The sequence below is a fragment of the Nycticebus coucang genome, chromosome 16 (genome assembly GCF_027406575.1).
Source record: "Nycticebus coucang isolate mNycCou1 chromosome 16, mNycCou1.pri, whole genome shotgun sequence".
NCBI classification, from domain to species: Eukaryota; Metazoa; Chordata; class Mammalia; order Primates; family Lorisidae; genus Nycticebus; species Nycticebus coucang.
Window position 1 is genome coordinate 95401614 of NC_069795.1, and position 17475 is coordinate 95419088.

General features: G+C 39.7%; 1 protein-coding gene across 4 annotated transcripts in view; it reads right to left on the reverse strand.

Annotated features, from left to right (window-relative positions):
* Nucleotides 1-276: 276 nt before the first annotated feature.
* USP13 (ubiquitin specific peptidase 13) overlaps nt 277-17475 on the reverse strand; it is a 180004-nt gene continuing 162805 nt past the window's right edge. For all 4 annotated transcript variants that reach the window (XM_053564766.1, XM_053564767.1, XM_053564770.1 and 1 more), the window contains 2 exons: nt 10105-10189; nt 277-5142 (listed from right to left, as the gene is read on the reverse strand). In XM_053564766.1, the coding sequence (XP_053420741.1) occupies nt 5049-5142; nt 10105-10189 (179 nt within the window). In that variant the 3' untranslated portion in view covers nt 277-5048. The remainder of the gene's footprint in view (nt 5143-10104; nt 10190-17475) is intronic.

Consider the following 17475-nt stretch of genomic DNA (forward strand, 5'->3'; position numbering starts at 1 on the left):
TTTTACCATGTTACAGCAAACATAGAGCAAGGGACCACAGGAAGGTCTTAATTGACTCCACTCAGTGACCAACTCAGCAGAGACGTCTAAGGCACCAGACTCCCCTATCTGATATCTCACCAATGCCCAGTTATACCCAGAAACCCTAAAAAGAAATGAAATTAGTCACTGTCTCCAGTTCCCTGTTCCACTGGTGAATAAGAACCACCAGAATCAGTTTACTAGGCATTTAAGAAAAAAAAACTTAAAAATTAAAAAAAAGAGCCACAAAGGAACTTCAGATTGTGAGAATAGCTTTTAATTTAAAATGATTGAAGCAATAAATCATCCATCTCTCTTTTCATCACAGGCAAATATTCTCCCAAAACATTTTATATAGTTTAAACAACAACTGTGTCTAGTGCAAAATAAAATAAGTACAAACTCTTTGAGGAGCCAGCATCAAACCCTGCTGGGCAGGTGGGCACAGGAAATAGGCTCAGCCTCTGCCAAGGCTGAGAGTGGCACAGGGAGGGCACAGGATTCCACACAGCCAGCTTGGAACAGACTACAAAATACCCAGGGAGGAAAACCACAAGAGAATGTCACCCAAACTGAAACAAGTATGCCGAACACCCTGATGTGCTAATACCCTTGGCACCCGACAGATACTAGAAAAAGAGAAGCAGAGACAGCAGCTCCCAGGCAAGACTAAAGGTGACAGTTTGGGGCTCATGTGCTTATGTTTTTTTTTTTATTAAAAAAAATTATAGATCATACGTGTCTATACTGGTTTTTATGCAGAAAAATCTGCTTTCTGGCAGGCACTGTGCTCTTGAATTGAGCAAAACCATTTGTGTCGCTTCTATTTAGATGCCTCCCAGAGTGGCCTTTCCTACCTGTGGGATGTCACTGCCTGCCCCACATCACGCAGGTCTGGAGGGGCATGTCCAGTAGAAGTGCAGCTGCAGCCGCACATCTAATTTAAATTTGTTAGTGGCTACATTTTAAAAAGACAAAAATAGGTGAAAACAACTTCAATCATATTTACTAATTATTTGATTTAATCAGTATATACAAAATACTATCATTTCGGCATGTGATCAATATAAAAGATTGAAGAAATATTTTAAGTTCTTTTTTGGTACCAAGCCTTTTGAGATCTGCTGTGTATTTTATGTGTATAGCACAATCTCAAACACCAAATTTCAAGTGGTCGTTTGCCACATGGGGCTGTTGACCACCAGAGTGAATGGCACAGGCCTCGAGAAGCAGACACAAACTCTTCCGGGGGGATTTGCTGAGTGGGAAATCTCTGTGACACCATGGATGTGATCTTGTACACCAATTTAAGACAATAGGACTATGTTCTACAACCTAGGATTTTAAAGCAAAGGATAGGATAGGATAGAATCTTTTAAAGAAAGGGACAGAGTCACATTTTATCTAACCTCATCCCCTAGTCCTGATGGGATTTAGCAACAGTGATGGCTACAAGATGAAACGGACATCCCACCTGTGACAGACAACTTTGTCAGACTTAGCTGGAGATCACAGCTAGAACTGAATTAGAACTTTTTCCCTGCCCTCCCTTAGAATTTTAAAATATTCTATAAATGTGACGGATTTAGCTGAATGCAGTTTTGAGCCTTTTCTAAGGAGATGTTTTAAATGGATTTTTTTTTTTTTTAATTTTGAAGGGGATGGAGGCAAAGTACTTCATGGATTGGAAAGTCATGAGTTTCAAGAGTAGAAAAAAAATGGGATGGTGACCAAAGAAAGTAAAGATAAGCAAAGCAGAAATAGAAATGGGACAGGGACACTAAAAATGACATAGGTCCTCAACTGCAGCATAGAAGCTACGACAATTCACAAATATAAGATCTGAACCTCTAGGTGATCCCTTCTATAAAAATAGAGGAGACTTTTAGAGGCAGAAAGGACTTCTGAGCTCATCTAATCTAACACTCTCATTACAAAGAAAAACACCCAGAGAGGCACAGCGACTTGGCCTCACCACACTGATAGGTGCAGCCTGGATGCCGGCCAGGCCTTCTCACCATGAACTGCAGGTCAGGCTCTGGTTCAGGTAACGGACAAGCAACGCAGGAGCAAAAGGCTCAAGCTTTACCCACAGGATTTCAGCTCAAAGTGAGCAACTGGGAAATGGGAGGCACATTCTCTTGTAGGTGGAAGAAAGCAGCTTCATTGTTTCCAAAATATTGAAGCAAGGTTCATGTAAAATGTTGCTAAAACATGATTCTTTCGAGAGTTTTTTCTGCATACACTATTTTTCCTTTAAGAGAAAATCCCAATGTGAACCAAACTGGATTTCTGATTAGTTGAATGGGCATTTAGAACCACAAAGTAAAAATTTTGATACATTACATTTTCTTCCAAAGACACATTCATTGGGATTCTACACAAACGTATATCAAAAGCTATTTACAGAAAGAAAGTGCTGTCTTTCACAAAGACACCCACAAACTCGTACAGTGAGAATTTCACAATTATACCAACATACCTCACACAGAGGACTCCTAACTGGCTGATAATCGGTTGATACAATCCACATATTCCAGTTCTCAGTCACAAATAATGTCATCTACACCCAGGTAAAATTAAGTGATACATTCCAGATTTTCATAGGGAAACCTGCCTTGTATAAATTAAGATACACATATAAATACATTTTTAAGCAAGAAAGAAAACCAATATTTGCTCCAGTTTTTCTTAACTCTCAACCTAAAGTAAAGAATAGCACATATACAAAACTTTGCCTTGTACGAATAGCCCTTTGTGTTGTGAGACAGCCATAGTATGCTTTCCTACAATGTGTTTAGGCATCAAGAGGGCTAAATTTCTTGTTCTGTTTAATTAAATTAAATAATTTATGGACTATAATCTCAAATGTTGATTTTACACCATTCATTTTGCAAAGTTTTATTATAAAATTTTTATTTTGTTCAAAATACACATGCTATCTGTGTCCACATTTCAATCCAAACCCTCCTGTCCCCCATTCCAAAAAAAGGGCCTTTGCTTTGTAATATCAATGGAAACAAGCCATTTTTGATGCATGTCTGCAATCATTATTCTAAGATTCAAATCAGCCCTAAGGGGACTGGATTTTGTAAGGCAGTTTAGCATGGGGATGTTCATGGGAGCCAGAGACTCGAGGAACAGAGCACAACTGCTTTAGGATGCTCAAATCAACATCAGACGGGCACACTTCAGTAGAGAATGACTGTAATTTGAGCTCCCACCTTCTGCGAATTACATTAGTTCCCAAACTGAGAAAAACATCAGACGAGACAAGGCAGGAAGCATACTCCACCAGGAGCTGCCACCACACACCGCCTTCCACTCTGTAAAGGCCCATCGTGGTCCATCCCACCATATTGGAAAGAGAGGGCAGGTGTCATGGCACCACGGTGCAGATGAGGACCATGAGGCACAGGAAGGGTAAAGGACTTGTCCAAAGTCCACAGACAGGTGGGGCAGCACCTGGGTCCCCAAGGCCATGGGCCTCCGACACTGCGACCCTCACTTGCACAGCGTTAGATGATCTGTGAACAAGGTGCCCCTGTGGTAACCACATTCCTGATTGCCCATAGCTCACCACATCCCAATCCAATGTGCTTTTATTTCACCCAGTAAGTTCTGCTGTTTTCCTACAGTTTCTAGAAAGATCCTTTCAGCCAAGCAAATACGTGTTAAGGGGGAAGTAATAAATTCTTTTTCCTTCATCTGATTAATCCGAAATAGGAACTGCAGAAACTCTGGGATTTGGTGTAGAGTAAAAGGAACATTACAGAACACTATCATTCCACTTTTCAACACATTTGAAACCCTAACCCCAGATTGCAAATACCACTGAAAATGACCAAAACAGGAAGGTAGTCTTGCAGAATGTCATATAAACACTTCTTTGTATCTAAAATCCTTAAAATGTACAAGATCACGCTGTTGGTCACACCATGTAAGCAGTGAAGGCAAATTAGGGGGTAACAAACCACAGGGAACAGAGATGAGGCTCTGGCCCCAGAAAGTGTGAATACGGAGGCAGACAGAGACTGTGAAGACTGAACACTGCAGACAGATGTAGGGCACTTAACACAATTTCAGTTAGCTATCTTAACTAAAAATAAACACTATACCTTTTGGGGGAAAGGGCTGCGGAGAAAACGGAAATTCACCTACCTTTGGCAAAGTACAGTATTATGCTGCTGTGGGCATCTGGCATTATGCCACCAATGTCACAAACCCAAGTGAATTCCTGACAGCACTTAAAGGGCTAACTTAGCCCTTCTTACACCTTCAAATCTAAGCGGGGAACTAATCTTTTCAAATGTTCCTGAGTTATAATTTCATTACATATTTACTTGCTTTTTTCAGACATGCTTAATATAACTGTTTAGCCTTTAAAAACCAATTCAGCAAAATTTCTAGTGGACTCATTTTTCTAATAGAAGGTCTCACACACTCACTCTTACACACATTCACATAATCATATTATGAATTTTGATATGATTTAATTAAAAAATATCTTTCATTGCAGATGCTATATTACACATGGATGAATAGGTCAGAAATTATTGTGTCTTGAAAAAAATTATGTCACAAATAAAGCTCCACCCAGTGGCTAATTTTCTATATGAAACAAAAGTGAGCTTTTCTCTTATTGTGGATAAGGCCAGACCCCTGGCCACATTAATCAGTTCCTCTGGGGCCACAACCCTTGATCCCCAAAGCAAAACAGAGGATTGGGGGCATATTCCCATTTTTGATGTGCTGATGGCAGATTCTCCACCAGCAATATGAATACTTTTTTTAAATATCATCCTCTCCTTGAACATTTATAAAAACTACCTATAATAGTATATCATCCCTAATAGAAATTTTTCCCCAGTTCTATTTCAGGAGGTGTCAAATGATCGTGCTTTTTAAATAAACTATAAACGTCTGGATGTCTCAACGTTTTTGTTTTTGTTGTTGTTGTTGTTGTTGTTGTTTTGGCAAATTAAAACGGTGTATGGCTTCCTTTTGCCGATTTGGATGTGGGAAGTTTAGCTTGGTATTCTGCGGTAAAAGTACATGTAGCCCAGGTCTTTAGGGGGCCTTTCAGAGGCACAAACTTTGTGGTCATTGTAGATCACCCATCTGAAAACAAAAGACAGAAGAATTTCATGGATTTAAGTCCTTTCCAGGAAACTACATAAAGAAGTTACTACATCATGTGGAACACAATATTTAAAATAATCAAGATGTTTTAAGACAACCAAGCCTGAGTTTATTATATAGAAAGGGACAGAATCCTGATGGAGATTGTGCTCTTTGACTCTTGAGCTCAATCACAAATGTTTATCAGGAGCCTATGAACATTTTATACCTTTAATCCCATAGCTCCCTTTGTAGAAATCCATTGATAGCTTCAGAAACTGAGTTAAAGGAGGCACCCATAGCTCAGTGGGTAGGGTGTTAGCCACACACACCAAGGCTGGCGGGTTCAACCCCAGCCTGGGCCAGCTAAACAACAACAATTGCAACCAAAAAATAGCCAAGCACTGTGGCCAGCACCTGTGGTCCCAGCTACTTGGGAGGCTGAGGCAAGAGAATTGCTTAAGCCCAAATTTGAGGTTGCTGTGAGCTATGACGCCACAGCACTCGACCAAGGGCAACATAGTGAGACTCTGTCTATTAAAAAAAAAAAAAAAATTAAAATGAGTCAAAGAATCAGGTGCAACAACATTCATTCAGCCTTCGGTATAAAACTAGCTAAAATTCAGAATTAAACATCCATCCTGTGAACTGTTACGAGGTTATTAAAATTTCTTTCTTTCTTTTTTTTTTTTCTTTTTTTGAGACAAAGTCTCATTCTGTTGCCTTGGGTAGAGTGCCGTGGCCTCATCATAGCTCACAGCAACCTCAAACTCTGTGGCTCAAACAGTCCTCCTGCCTCAGCCTCCTGAGTAGCTGGTACTACAGGCACTCACCACAACACCCAGCTAATTTTTCTATTTTTAGTAGAAACATGGTCTCATTCTTGCTCAGGCTGGTCTTGAACTCTTGAGCTAAAGCAATCCACCCATCTCGGCTTCCCAGAGTGCTTAAATTACAGACCTGAGTCATCATGCCTGACCAGGACTATTAAAATTTCAAAGAATATTTGGTGAAGTAAGAAAATAATGTCAATATAATATGAAGTAGTATGTATGCACTCTGCATCTACTTTACGCTTCTAGGAAAGCTGTAAGTATATATGCAACGTATATGTAATATGTGGGTAAATATTCACCCTCCTCCAATAAGACCAATAAAACAAAGACACATAGGGCGGTGCCTGTGGCTCAGTGGGTAGGGGGCCAGCTCCATATACTGAGGGTGGCAGGTTTGAACCTGGCCCCGGTCAAACTACACCAAAAAAATAGCCAGGCGTTGGGCTGGTGCCTGTATTCCCAGCTACTCAGGAGGCTGAGGCAAGAGAATCACCTAAGCCCAAGAGTTGGAGGTTGCTGTGAGCTGTGACACCACAGTACTATACTGAGGGTAATAAAGTGGAGACTGTCTCAAAAAAAAAAAAAAAAGAAAGAAAGAAAAATATAATGTTATTTTCTTGGTTATCATCAGGCTTCCAGTGTGCATATTCTTTGTATGTTTCCACATTTCAGAAATTTTTTACAATGAATTTTATTGCTTTTAAATTATATTAACCTATTTTTCTTTTAAAATTTATTTTTGAAAGAGCTATCATTCTTGGCAATAAGAAGAATTCCCTATAAATACAAGACCCTGTGCTCATCTATTTTATTAATCTAGATAAAAACCAGAGACACAGCAAAACAGAGCACAACAAAGGCTGGGTGGGGAATAGCCACTCCTTCGGTGGGAGATGGGAGCGTGATGCTACGCTAATGTGTCTGCCCAGTGTCCCTACACAGATGCACTAACCCACAGAGCTAAGGGAGGCACCACATGGACTGACTCCTTGGGAGGGGGGTGGGCGGTGGGTGGGGTGGGAGATCCAGCCCAGGGAGGAGGGTCTGAAAAGAGCAGCAACATTCTAGTCTGTACCTGCCTCACTCTTGGATCACTACACACCTAACAATCCTGCTTAAGAAGCCACGAAGCCATGAAACCAGAAAAAAAACCAGATAGCTGAGACAGTTCTTAATAATAAAAACAAAGTGGGGGCGGGGTGGCGCCTGTGGCTCAAAGGAGTAGGGCACCAGCCCCATAAGCCGGAGGTGGTGGGTTTAAACCCAGTCCTAGCCAAAAACTGCAAAAAATATATAAATAAATAAATAAAAAGGCTGGGGGCATCAGCATACCAGACTTGAGGCTGTACTACAAGGCCATCGTGGTCAAAACAGTACTGTACTGGCACAAAAACAGAGACATAGACATTTGGAATTCAATAGAAAACCAGGAAATAAATTAACATCTTACAGCCAACTAATCTTTGATAAACCAAACAAGAGCATACACTGAGGGAAAGAATTCCTATTCAATAAATGGTGCTGGGAGACTTGGATATCCACATGTAAAAGACTGAAACTGGACCTGCACCTTTCTCCACTCACAAAAATTGATTCAAGATGGATAAAAGACCTAAATTTGAGGCATGAAATGATAAAAATCTTCAAAGAAAGTGTAGGAAAAACACTGGAAGATATGGGCCTGGGGAAAGACTTTATGAAGAAGACTGCCATGGCAATTGCAACAATAAAAAAAATAAACAAATGGGGCTTAATTAAACTCAATAGCTTTTGTACAGCTAAGGAGACAACAACCAAAGCAAATAGACAACCTATACAATGGGAAAGGATATTTGCATATTTTGAATCAGACAAAAGCTTGATAACAAGGATCTATAGAGAACTCAGATTAATCCACATGAAAAAAGCCAACAATCCCACATATCAATGGGCAAGAGAGATGAATAGGACCTTCTTAAAGACAGACAAATAGCTAGCAAACATAAGAAAAAATGCTCATCATCCCTAATTATTAGAGAAATGCAAATCAAAATCACCCTGAGATATCATCTAACTCCAGCGAGAATGGCCTGTATCACAAAATCTCAAAACTGCAGATGCTGGCGTGGATGTGGAGAGAAGGGAACACTTTTACACTGCTGGTGGGACTGCAAATTAATACAACCTTTTTGGAAGGAAGTATAGAGAACCCTCAAAGCACTCAAGCTAGACCTCCATTTGATCCTGCAATCCCATTACTGGGCATCTACCCAGAAGGAAAAAAATCCTTTTACCATAAGGACATTTTCAGTAGACTATTTATTGCAGCTCAGTTTACAATTGCCAAAATGTGATAACAGCCTCAATGTCCACCAACCCAGGAATGGAGTAACAAGCTGGGGCATATGTACACCATGGAATACTATTCAGCCATTAAAAAAGATGGAGACTTATAGCCTTTGTATTAACCCGGATAGAAGTGGAACACATTATTCTTAGTAAAGCATTACAAGAATGGAGAAGCAAGAATCCTATGGACTCAGCTCAACACCTGTAGCTCAAGTCGCTAAGGCACCAGCCACATATACCAAAGCTGGTGAGTTCGAATCCAACCCTGGCCTGCCAAACAACAAGGACGACTACAACCAAAAAACAGCCCAGCATTGTGGCGGGCGCCTACAGTCTCAGCTACCTGGGAGGCCAACGCAAGAGAATGGCTTAAGCCCAGAAGCTAGAGGTTGCTGTGAGCTGTGATGCCATTGCGCTCTATCCAGGGTGACAGCTTGAGGTTCTGTCTCAAAAAAAAAAAAAAAAAAGAATCCTATGGACTAAATTCACATATGAGGATAGTTGATGACCTAGTACATGGTGAGGGGGTGGGGGAAGGGAAGAGCAGAGCGAGGAGAGGAGGGAGAGAGGTGGAGGAAGGGAAAAGCAGAAAGAGGGAAGTGGGGGTGGAAGGGTCACGGTGTGTGACACACCTTTTGGGGGCGGGACACAATTATAAGAGGGACTTTACCTAACAAATGTAATCAATGTAAGCTGGTTCTTTGTACTCTCAATGAATCCCCAACAATAAAAAGAGAGAGAGAGAGAAAGAAGGAGGGAGAGGTGGGGAAAGGAAGAGCAGAGAGAGGAAAGGGGGGTGGGTGGGGTCTTGGTGTGTGCCACACCTTTTGGGGGCAAGACACAATTGTAAGAGGGACTTTACCTGGGCGGCGCCTGTGGCTCAGTGAGTAGGGCGCCGGCCCCATATGCCGAGGGTGGCGGGTTCAAACCCAGCCCCAGCCAAATTGCAACCAAAAAATAGCCGGGCGTTGTGGCGGGCGCCTGTAGTCCCAGCTACTCGGGAGGCTGAGGCAAGAGAATCGCGTAAGCCCAAGAGTTAGAGGTTGCTGTGAGCTGTGTGACGCCACAGCACTCTACCTGAGGGTGGTATGTGAGACTCTGTCTCTACAAAAAAAAAAAAAAAAAGAGGGACTTTACCTAACAAATGCAATCAGTGTAAACTGGTTTCTTGTACCCTCAATGAATCCCCAACAATAAATTAAAAAAAAAAAAAAAAAAGAAAGATGCCATGAAGCCAATTGCAAGGCTGTAATCAGCACTGAAGATTTAGACCTGCCAAACAAAACACAAACTCCCAGTTAAATCTGAGTATCAGGTAAGCAATAAATAATTGTAGCATAAGTATGTTACATTTATCCCACACAATATTTGGGACACTCGATATTTGAAATACATACATATATGTGCTAAAAAATTATTTGTTATTTATGTAAAATTCAAATTTAATAGGACATCCTAGTTTTGTTGTTTTCTTGAGTAAACTTGGCAGTCTCTATGGAGGTTCCAAACATGGCATATATTTTGCTGCAGCCTGTGTATTTATTTTGAGAGGTCACTGTGGTATGATGGTTGAACATGACTTTGAATACCAGCTCTGACACAGCTACTTACTATCTAAAGTCAAGCTACTCATCCTCCCTGAGCCTCAGTCTTGATGTGTTAAGAGTTTATTCCTTAACAAGACCAAGGGGAGAAGAAAACCAAATGAGGTAACACACAGTGCACCCAGTAGAGTGCCTGGTGCATAGTAGGTGCTCAAGAAAACACAGCTATTGTACACCTTCTTAAAAAGACTCACCTCCCTTCCTTCTTGATATGGCAAACATAATGGCCACTCATCGTAGATGTTCCCATGTGACTGATGAATGCAAATAATTCATACACTATAAAAGAGGAGACAATTCAGTTATAAAACAGCATTTCTAGAATCAAGAGCACTGCTGAACAGAATTAAAAATCAACGACAGTATAATCCAGCAATGCTTGAATTAGAAAAGCAATCTATTTACCTTGCTATGTTTACACACACAAAGGACACTAAATTCAATCTTTAAATTCATGATAACAAAAGCAGAACTTAAACTACCAAAGCACAGTTAGTGTTAAATTCAAATCTAGAAGGGGATTAAAAATCCCACAACCAGTCAGGGGGCAGCTCATGGGTCTAAAATGGTAATCCTGGTTCTAACACTGTCAAACAGCAGATGGTGGACAAGTCGTTTCCTCTTGCTAAGCCTGTTTCTTCATGAAGATTAAAAAACCACCCACTTCACAGAGTTGTATGAGACTTAAATGAGCAATTCAGACTAAAATATCATACAAATGTCAGAATTATAAGGAAGAGAGCAGATAGCTGTTTTCATTTATGGGAAGAGATAATGCTTCACTCAAGATTTCTGACTTGTGCTTGATTATATATATGTGGGACCAAACTCTAGACTTCAAGCTTTCCAAACAAGGAAAAATATAGCCTCTTAGAGGAGGAGACCAGTAACAAGTACCTCCTGCCATCAAACCAAGAACTCTGTATCAAATCTGTGTTGAATCAATCGAATCAATCTCAGTTTGTGTTCTTTCAGCTAATTGTAGACCCACAAAACATAAATTGGGTTCCATGGACTAGTTACCATTCCACTCAGCAAACTGTTACAGACCATGATGAGGTAGTACAAACATTCAATGCATTTACAAACTTTTATAGTAATTGATACTAGCATGTATGTATGTTGGATTTCATAAGGAAAAAAATGAGTTTGCAAATTGATTTTTCTAATACTTTTTTATGTGAAAATATTAAAATAATTTTTTTCTTTTAATTATTAATTTATGATAGATCTCAGAAAGTGTTCATTAGGAATTCATGGAGGCAAAATGCAATTTAAATTTCCACAATCATTTATATTTTTAAAAGTTTGTAGGAAACACCCATAGACAATCAAAAGTTTGTAGGAAACACCCAAAAGCCACTTTCTTTTTATTAAATCATAGCTGTGTGCATTAATCAATTATGGAGTATAATGTGCTGATTTTATATACAATTTGAAATATTTTCATCAAACTGGTTAACATAGCCTTTACCATATTTTTTTAGTTATTGCATTAAGACATGTATATTCTACATTTAGTAGATTTAACATGTACTCTTGTAAAATGCACCGTAGGTGTGGTCCCACCAATTACCCTCCCTCCACCCATCCATTCCCCCTTTCCTCTCCTCCCCCTCCTTTTTCCCCTTCATCTTGGGCTGTTCAGGTTATAGCATTCATATGGAAGTGTGGGTGCTTATAATTTGGTTTCACAGTAGGGCTGAGTACATTGGATACTTTTTCTTTCATTCTTGAGATACTTTGCTAAGAAGAATATGTTCCAGCTCCATCCATGTAAACACGAAAGAGGTAAAGTCTCCATCTTTCTTTAAGGCTGCATAATACTCCATGGTGTACATATACCACAATTTATTAATCCACTCATGGGTTGAAAATGTATTCGTTCTGGACAGATCCTATCTTTCATTCCTCTCTCTCTCATTCTTTCTCTTGCTTTTCATTCACTTAGCTGCCAATCCCCAGTCCTCATCTTTCTCACCCTTCAGCAGCATAACACACTGTTGATTACCTTTTCCTTTCTCAAATATATACTTGCTCCCGGAACATGGCTCTCTTGGTGTGCCAGCTGCCTCGTTGCTTGCTCCATATTTGTTTGCTTTGCTGGTTCTTCCTCATCTCCCTGACCTCTGAATGTTGATGACCTGGGTTCAGACCTTTTCCCCTGCACTCCATTCAGACACTCTCTCTGAGTGGTCTCATCTAATCTCATGTCAGTAAGTAATATTGTTTGCTTAATTTCATTTGTTGAATGTTCGCTGCTAGTATATAAAAATACATCTGGATTTTGTATATTGATCTTGTTTCCTGCAACCTTGCTGAACCCATTTATTAGTTTTAAGATTTTTAGTGGATTCCTTAGGATGCTGTAAATAAAAAATCATGTAAATTGCAAATAGAGACAGTTTGACTTCTTCCTTGATAATGTAGATGTCTTTTATCTTTTTTCTTGCTAAATGGCCATGGCTGACCCTCCTATACAATGTTAAAGAAAAGTGAGGATATTGAGAGGCACCTGTGGCTCAAAAGAGTAGGGCACCGGCCCCATATGCCGGAGGTGGTGGGTTCAAACCCAGCCTCAGCCAAAAAACGCAAAAAAAAAAAAAAAAAAAAAAAAAGAAAAAGAAAAGTGAGGATATCCTCATATTCTTCCTGATTTTAGGAGGAAAGTATTTAGTAGGATGTGAGCTGTGGGTTTTTGTATATACCCATTACCAAGTTGAGGAAGTCCCCTTCTATTTCCAGTTTGTTAGGCATTCTTCCCCCAACCTTATCGATCTTAGTCAATGATAATTCTAGTCTTCCAGTAACTCGGGGAAAAAAATCTTGACTTCTCTCTCACATTCTACTTGCTCAATCCATCAGCAAATTCTGTCAGTAGTTTCTTCAAAATATATTCAGAATCCAACCACTTCTTACCACCTCCATTAGTAACCAAGTCACCATAGTCTCTTATCTAAATTATTACAACAGCCTCTTAACTGGGTTTCCTGCTTTCTCTCTTGTTCCCTATCAGCATGGCTGCCAAACCAGTCTCTCTTTTTTTTTTTTCTTGCAGTTTTTTGCCGGGGCTGGGTTTGAACCTGCCACCTCTAGCATATGGGGCCAGCGCCTTACTCCTTGAGCCACAGGTGCTGCCCAACCAGTCTCTTTTTTAAAAATGGAAGTTAATTATGGTCATTACTCTCCCCAGCAGCCCTCCAGTGGCTTCCTGTATCTCAGAGTAAAATCTTCCTCCTGCAAGGCAAACACACCCAGCATGTCCTGGCCTTCAAGCCTTTTTACCTACTGCTTATCCCTGAAACTCTTTTTTCCGATGTCACATGACTCTCTCACTTCACTGAGGTGTTGGGTCAAATGTCACCTCATTGAAGAGGCCTTTCTGAACCACCCTTAGAAATAATAACCTTCCCTTCCACACCCATCTTCACTCTGTTGCTCTGATGGTCCTAATTCTGCTTTCTTTATATACAGGAAGTAACAACTACCAAGCCACATACTTTACCTGAGCATTTATTTATTGTCCATCTCCTTTTACCCTAGCCTAGAATATAGCTCCACAGAGGTGGGGGGTTGTTTGTTTACTGGAAACAATGCTGGGCATGTGGTAGGCACTTCATAAGTATTTGTTGGATATATAAATAAGTGAATGAAAGAATGACCCTTCACTCCATTTCCTTGCTTATTTTTATTCCTTATTATATTATACATATCTTTATACATATAGGAGTATAAACTAGAGAAATAATTAATCAGAAACAAACCAGGGAGAATGGCCTTTCCCACCATTTACTAAGTTTCTATTACTAGTTGTCATAAACACTGACAAAAAAAATCCCAAATTTGAAATCAGAAGCCAGGCAGAAACCGTAGTGAATGACAATCATTTGCCTGGTACTTATTTTTTGCAACAGTAATCTAGGGACCTGGCTCTTGTCTGCCCTCCTGTTGGCCTTCCGCACTAAGAACCTGTCCTTACCCACTCAGAATGCAAGACAGGATGTGAGCTGAGTGAGACCTTTTCATGTTTCTTGAGTTCTATTTGTTTTTAAGCCCTTCTGGAGGAATTCTACATCAGATTCCAAACCTTCCATTTGAGAAACAGGGCTACGATGCTGCTGCCCTCTAAAAATTTCCATAAAACCCAGAAAGGACATAGTCTAATCGAGGCTTTTTCACCAAGAAACTGTCCCCCCAAAACACTGACTTCAGCAATTCAACAGAGTATTTAACGAGCACTTCCCACCATAAGGCAGGGTCACTCAGCAAAACAGCCAATAGGTTGACAAAAACAGAGAAATGAAAAATCCATATATCCCAATATACCCCAAAATATTAGTAAGAATCCAAAGGTGTTTTTCCCTCTGTAGTTAAAACAATTTATGCATATGCTCAGAATCATAAGAATAAAATTTTAAAGGCAGCATAAATCTTAGTTCTATGATTAAAATTAACCAATGTAAGTAACTATTCTATACATTATTCACGACCTCCTGCTAGGACCCAATAGCAAAAAAAAAAAAAGAATCTCTTTTGGTTGGGCACCTAGCTCAGTGGTTAGGGCCCCCGCCACATGTACCAGGGTTGGTGGATTCAAACATGGCCAGGGCCTGCTAAAACAACAATGACAACCATATCAAAAAAATAGCTGGGCATGGTGGCAGGTGCCTATAGTCCCAGCTACTTGGGAGGCTGAGGCAAGAGAATCACTTAAGCCTAAGAGTTTGAGGTTGCTGTGAGCTGTGACAGCACAGCACTCTATCAAGAGCGACATAGTGAAACTCTGTCTCAAAAAAAAGAATATCTTTCAATACATTTGCAAAAACTAAACAAGTAATAAATTTCAATTTGTATTTGTTTCCAAATAGAAAGTCAAACTGAATAAATCAGACAGGGAAGCTACTACTGATTCTTCTCCAAGTTCCTAGAGACCTTCCCAAAAGAAAAAATAAAAATAAATTTAAAAAATAATGTGTGTATCACTGCAAAACACACTCCAAAAAAAAAATACTAAAAAAAATTTAGAAACCTCTTCTTATGTAAATTAAAAAGATAGTTTGAGATAAGATAAACATTTCAGAAATGCTGACTTTGAAAGTAGAAGAACTAGAGAAATCTGACAAAATCACTCTGCCCCGTAACTTGTGGACAGAGTCCTTCTAAACGGCCAGAATTAAAAGCATCTGTAACTAGCATTCTTCCTCCCCATAAAAGGCATCCTTTTTGAATTCTAAGAAAATCTTTCCAATGTGAAGATTCTTAATATCAAATTTCATCACTACCATCCCATCCAACATAACAGCAATTACACTCTCTGATTTTGTTCTTTGAGACATCACTATCAGAGAAAGTATACAGAACTTAGAAGGTAAAAGAGGCGGGCAGCATGCACTTGCAATGTCATCTGGAGGAAAAGCCACTCAAAAATTGTATAGGGAAGGAACTGGCAAATACCCACTGTGCAATCTGGCCCACAGACGTTTTTTGTAGTTTTGAGAAGAAGGGGGAGAAAAAGGTCTGTGGCCCTGAAACATTATCTGGCCCTTTAGAGAAAGTTTACTGTCTCCTGGTCTAGGGGGATTAATTTAGTTCATCTCACTGCTTGCCATTTATTAAAGGCCTCATACTTAGTGAAGCTACTTGTTAAACTTGTAGATTTTTGTCTGTTAAAGTTACAAAAACTTTCTCTCCACTCAAACACATAACCTCAAGGATTTATGGTCCTGATAGACACTAACTGTTAATCTAACCCACCAATCTCATCCTGACATTTCTTTATTAAATTGTCTTTACATATATTCTGGCTTCACGGATGTTTTTAAACCAGTAATAACATCTGACTGGTTCTTCCATTAGTGAATGAGTTAAAGAAAATCCGTAATATGTGCTCATTTTATATTCACTTGAAAGTCATAATTTTGTCTTTCTGAAAATTGTGCTTTAACAACACACAATGATCAAAAGCAATGCTAAATTCAGGAGTGCCTTTAAATGACTTTACTTTTATAAGCTATTATAGCATCTACATATTTTACAAAGTAGTGGTAACTCACAAAGGCATGGCAGGTTGTTTAGTTAGTCTGCAGACAATGTTTTTCAGAGACATCAAAAGACTCGAAACAACCACCAAGACCCTGGGAGTCCACAGTCTTCTGGTAAGATAAAGTGGGTCCTTATCCAATCTTCCTAACCTGAATAATTTGTATCATTACTTGTCCCTAACTCCTTCTGTACAACAAGGGGTCAATAATGTCCCCAATTTACTAATATTTAACTCTACCAGCACTCTACATCTGCAAACACTCTCTACCACCAACAGCTTGCTTTCCCTCATCCCCTCTTCTGAGAGAGAGAAAAAAAAAAAAAAACAGTATCTATGAGGGAAGGTGGAAGCAAAAGGATCTGGGTAAATCAATAACTTCTTAAGCGAGCCAACAACACAGAATTTTAAAGCATCTACAAATTGTCTCTCCCCACCCACAGCATATCAAAATTAATTTATATTTGGAGTCTCTCTGTAATAATATTTCACACTCCAAATATAAAATACTTCCCTCCCAGTTTAACAATTCTCAGTGATTTTGTACTTCAGTATAAATTAGTTTACTCCACAGAGTAGCTTTCTCTTTCAACAACACCACTGAAAAAATGAGAATTGCAACCAGGGCTAAGTGGGATGGGAGTTAGAGCCCAGGGGCATGAAGTAAGTTTATGTAACTTCCAAATAGACCACTGGGGGACAGCATCCCTGAGGAGCTGTGTCTCCTGCTCTCCAGCTCTTCTTTTGGAGGACATTCCTTCAGAAGCTCAGCACAGTAGGAGCCCCCATTATGCACAGACCACATCTCTCTGCTCCCCGGGCCGAGGATCTCAGCTGCAGCAGGAGACATTTAAACCCTTACAGCAATGTGACTGAGGGAGCCAGAGCAGGTTTTGAGTAATCACAGCCTAATCACAAGTTAATTACACTGGCAATCAGTGAGTTCTTTAAAAAAATAAAAATAAAATAAAATAAACGCACTTTAAGTGCAACACAAAAACAGAAATGATTCTGCAAATAGCAGAAACCCAGACAAGTCAGACTGAAGGCCTGATTTCCCACTGTTCTAAATTTTTTTTTAACTCAACTGAAAGGTAGGTGCTAGTCCTAAAATGTTCAGGATATGGCAATAAAGACCCTGTTGAATAACAGACTGTCACCTTCCTATTCCAATACAAAATGTGAGGTGATCAGATCCCATAGTTTTGGTGTTGCTTCAATTGCCAGGGGGGTCCTCTTCATAAGTAAAGCAAATAGACAGCCCTCAGACTGGGAGAAGATATTTTGCAGATTATGTTTCCGACAAAGGTCTGATAACTAGAATCAACAGAGAACTCAAATTAAGCAATAAGCAAAGAACGAACAACCCCTTTTCTTTGTGGACAAGAGACTTGAACAGAAACTTCTCTGAAGATGACAGGTGAATGGCCAACACACACATGAAAAAATGTCGCAAATCAAAACCACTTTGAGATTTTACATAACTCCAGTAAGATTAGCCCACATCACAAAATCCCAAAACTGC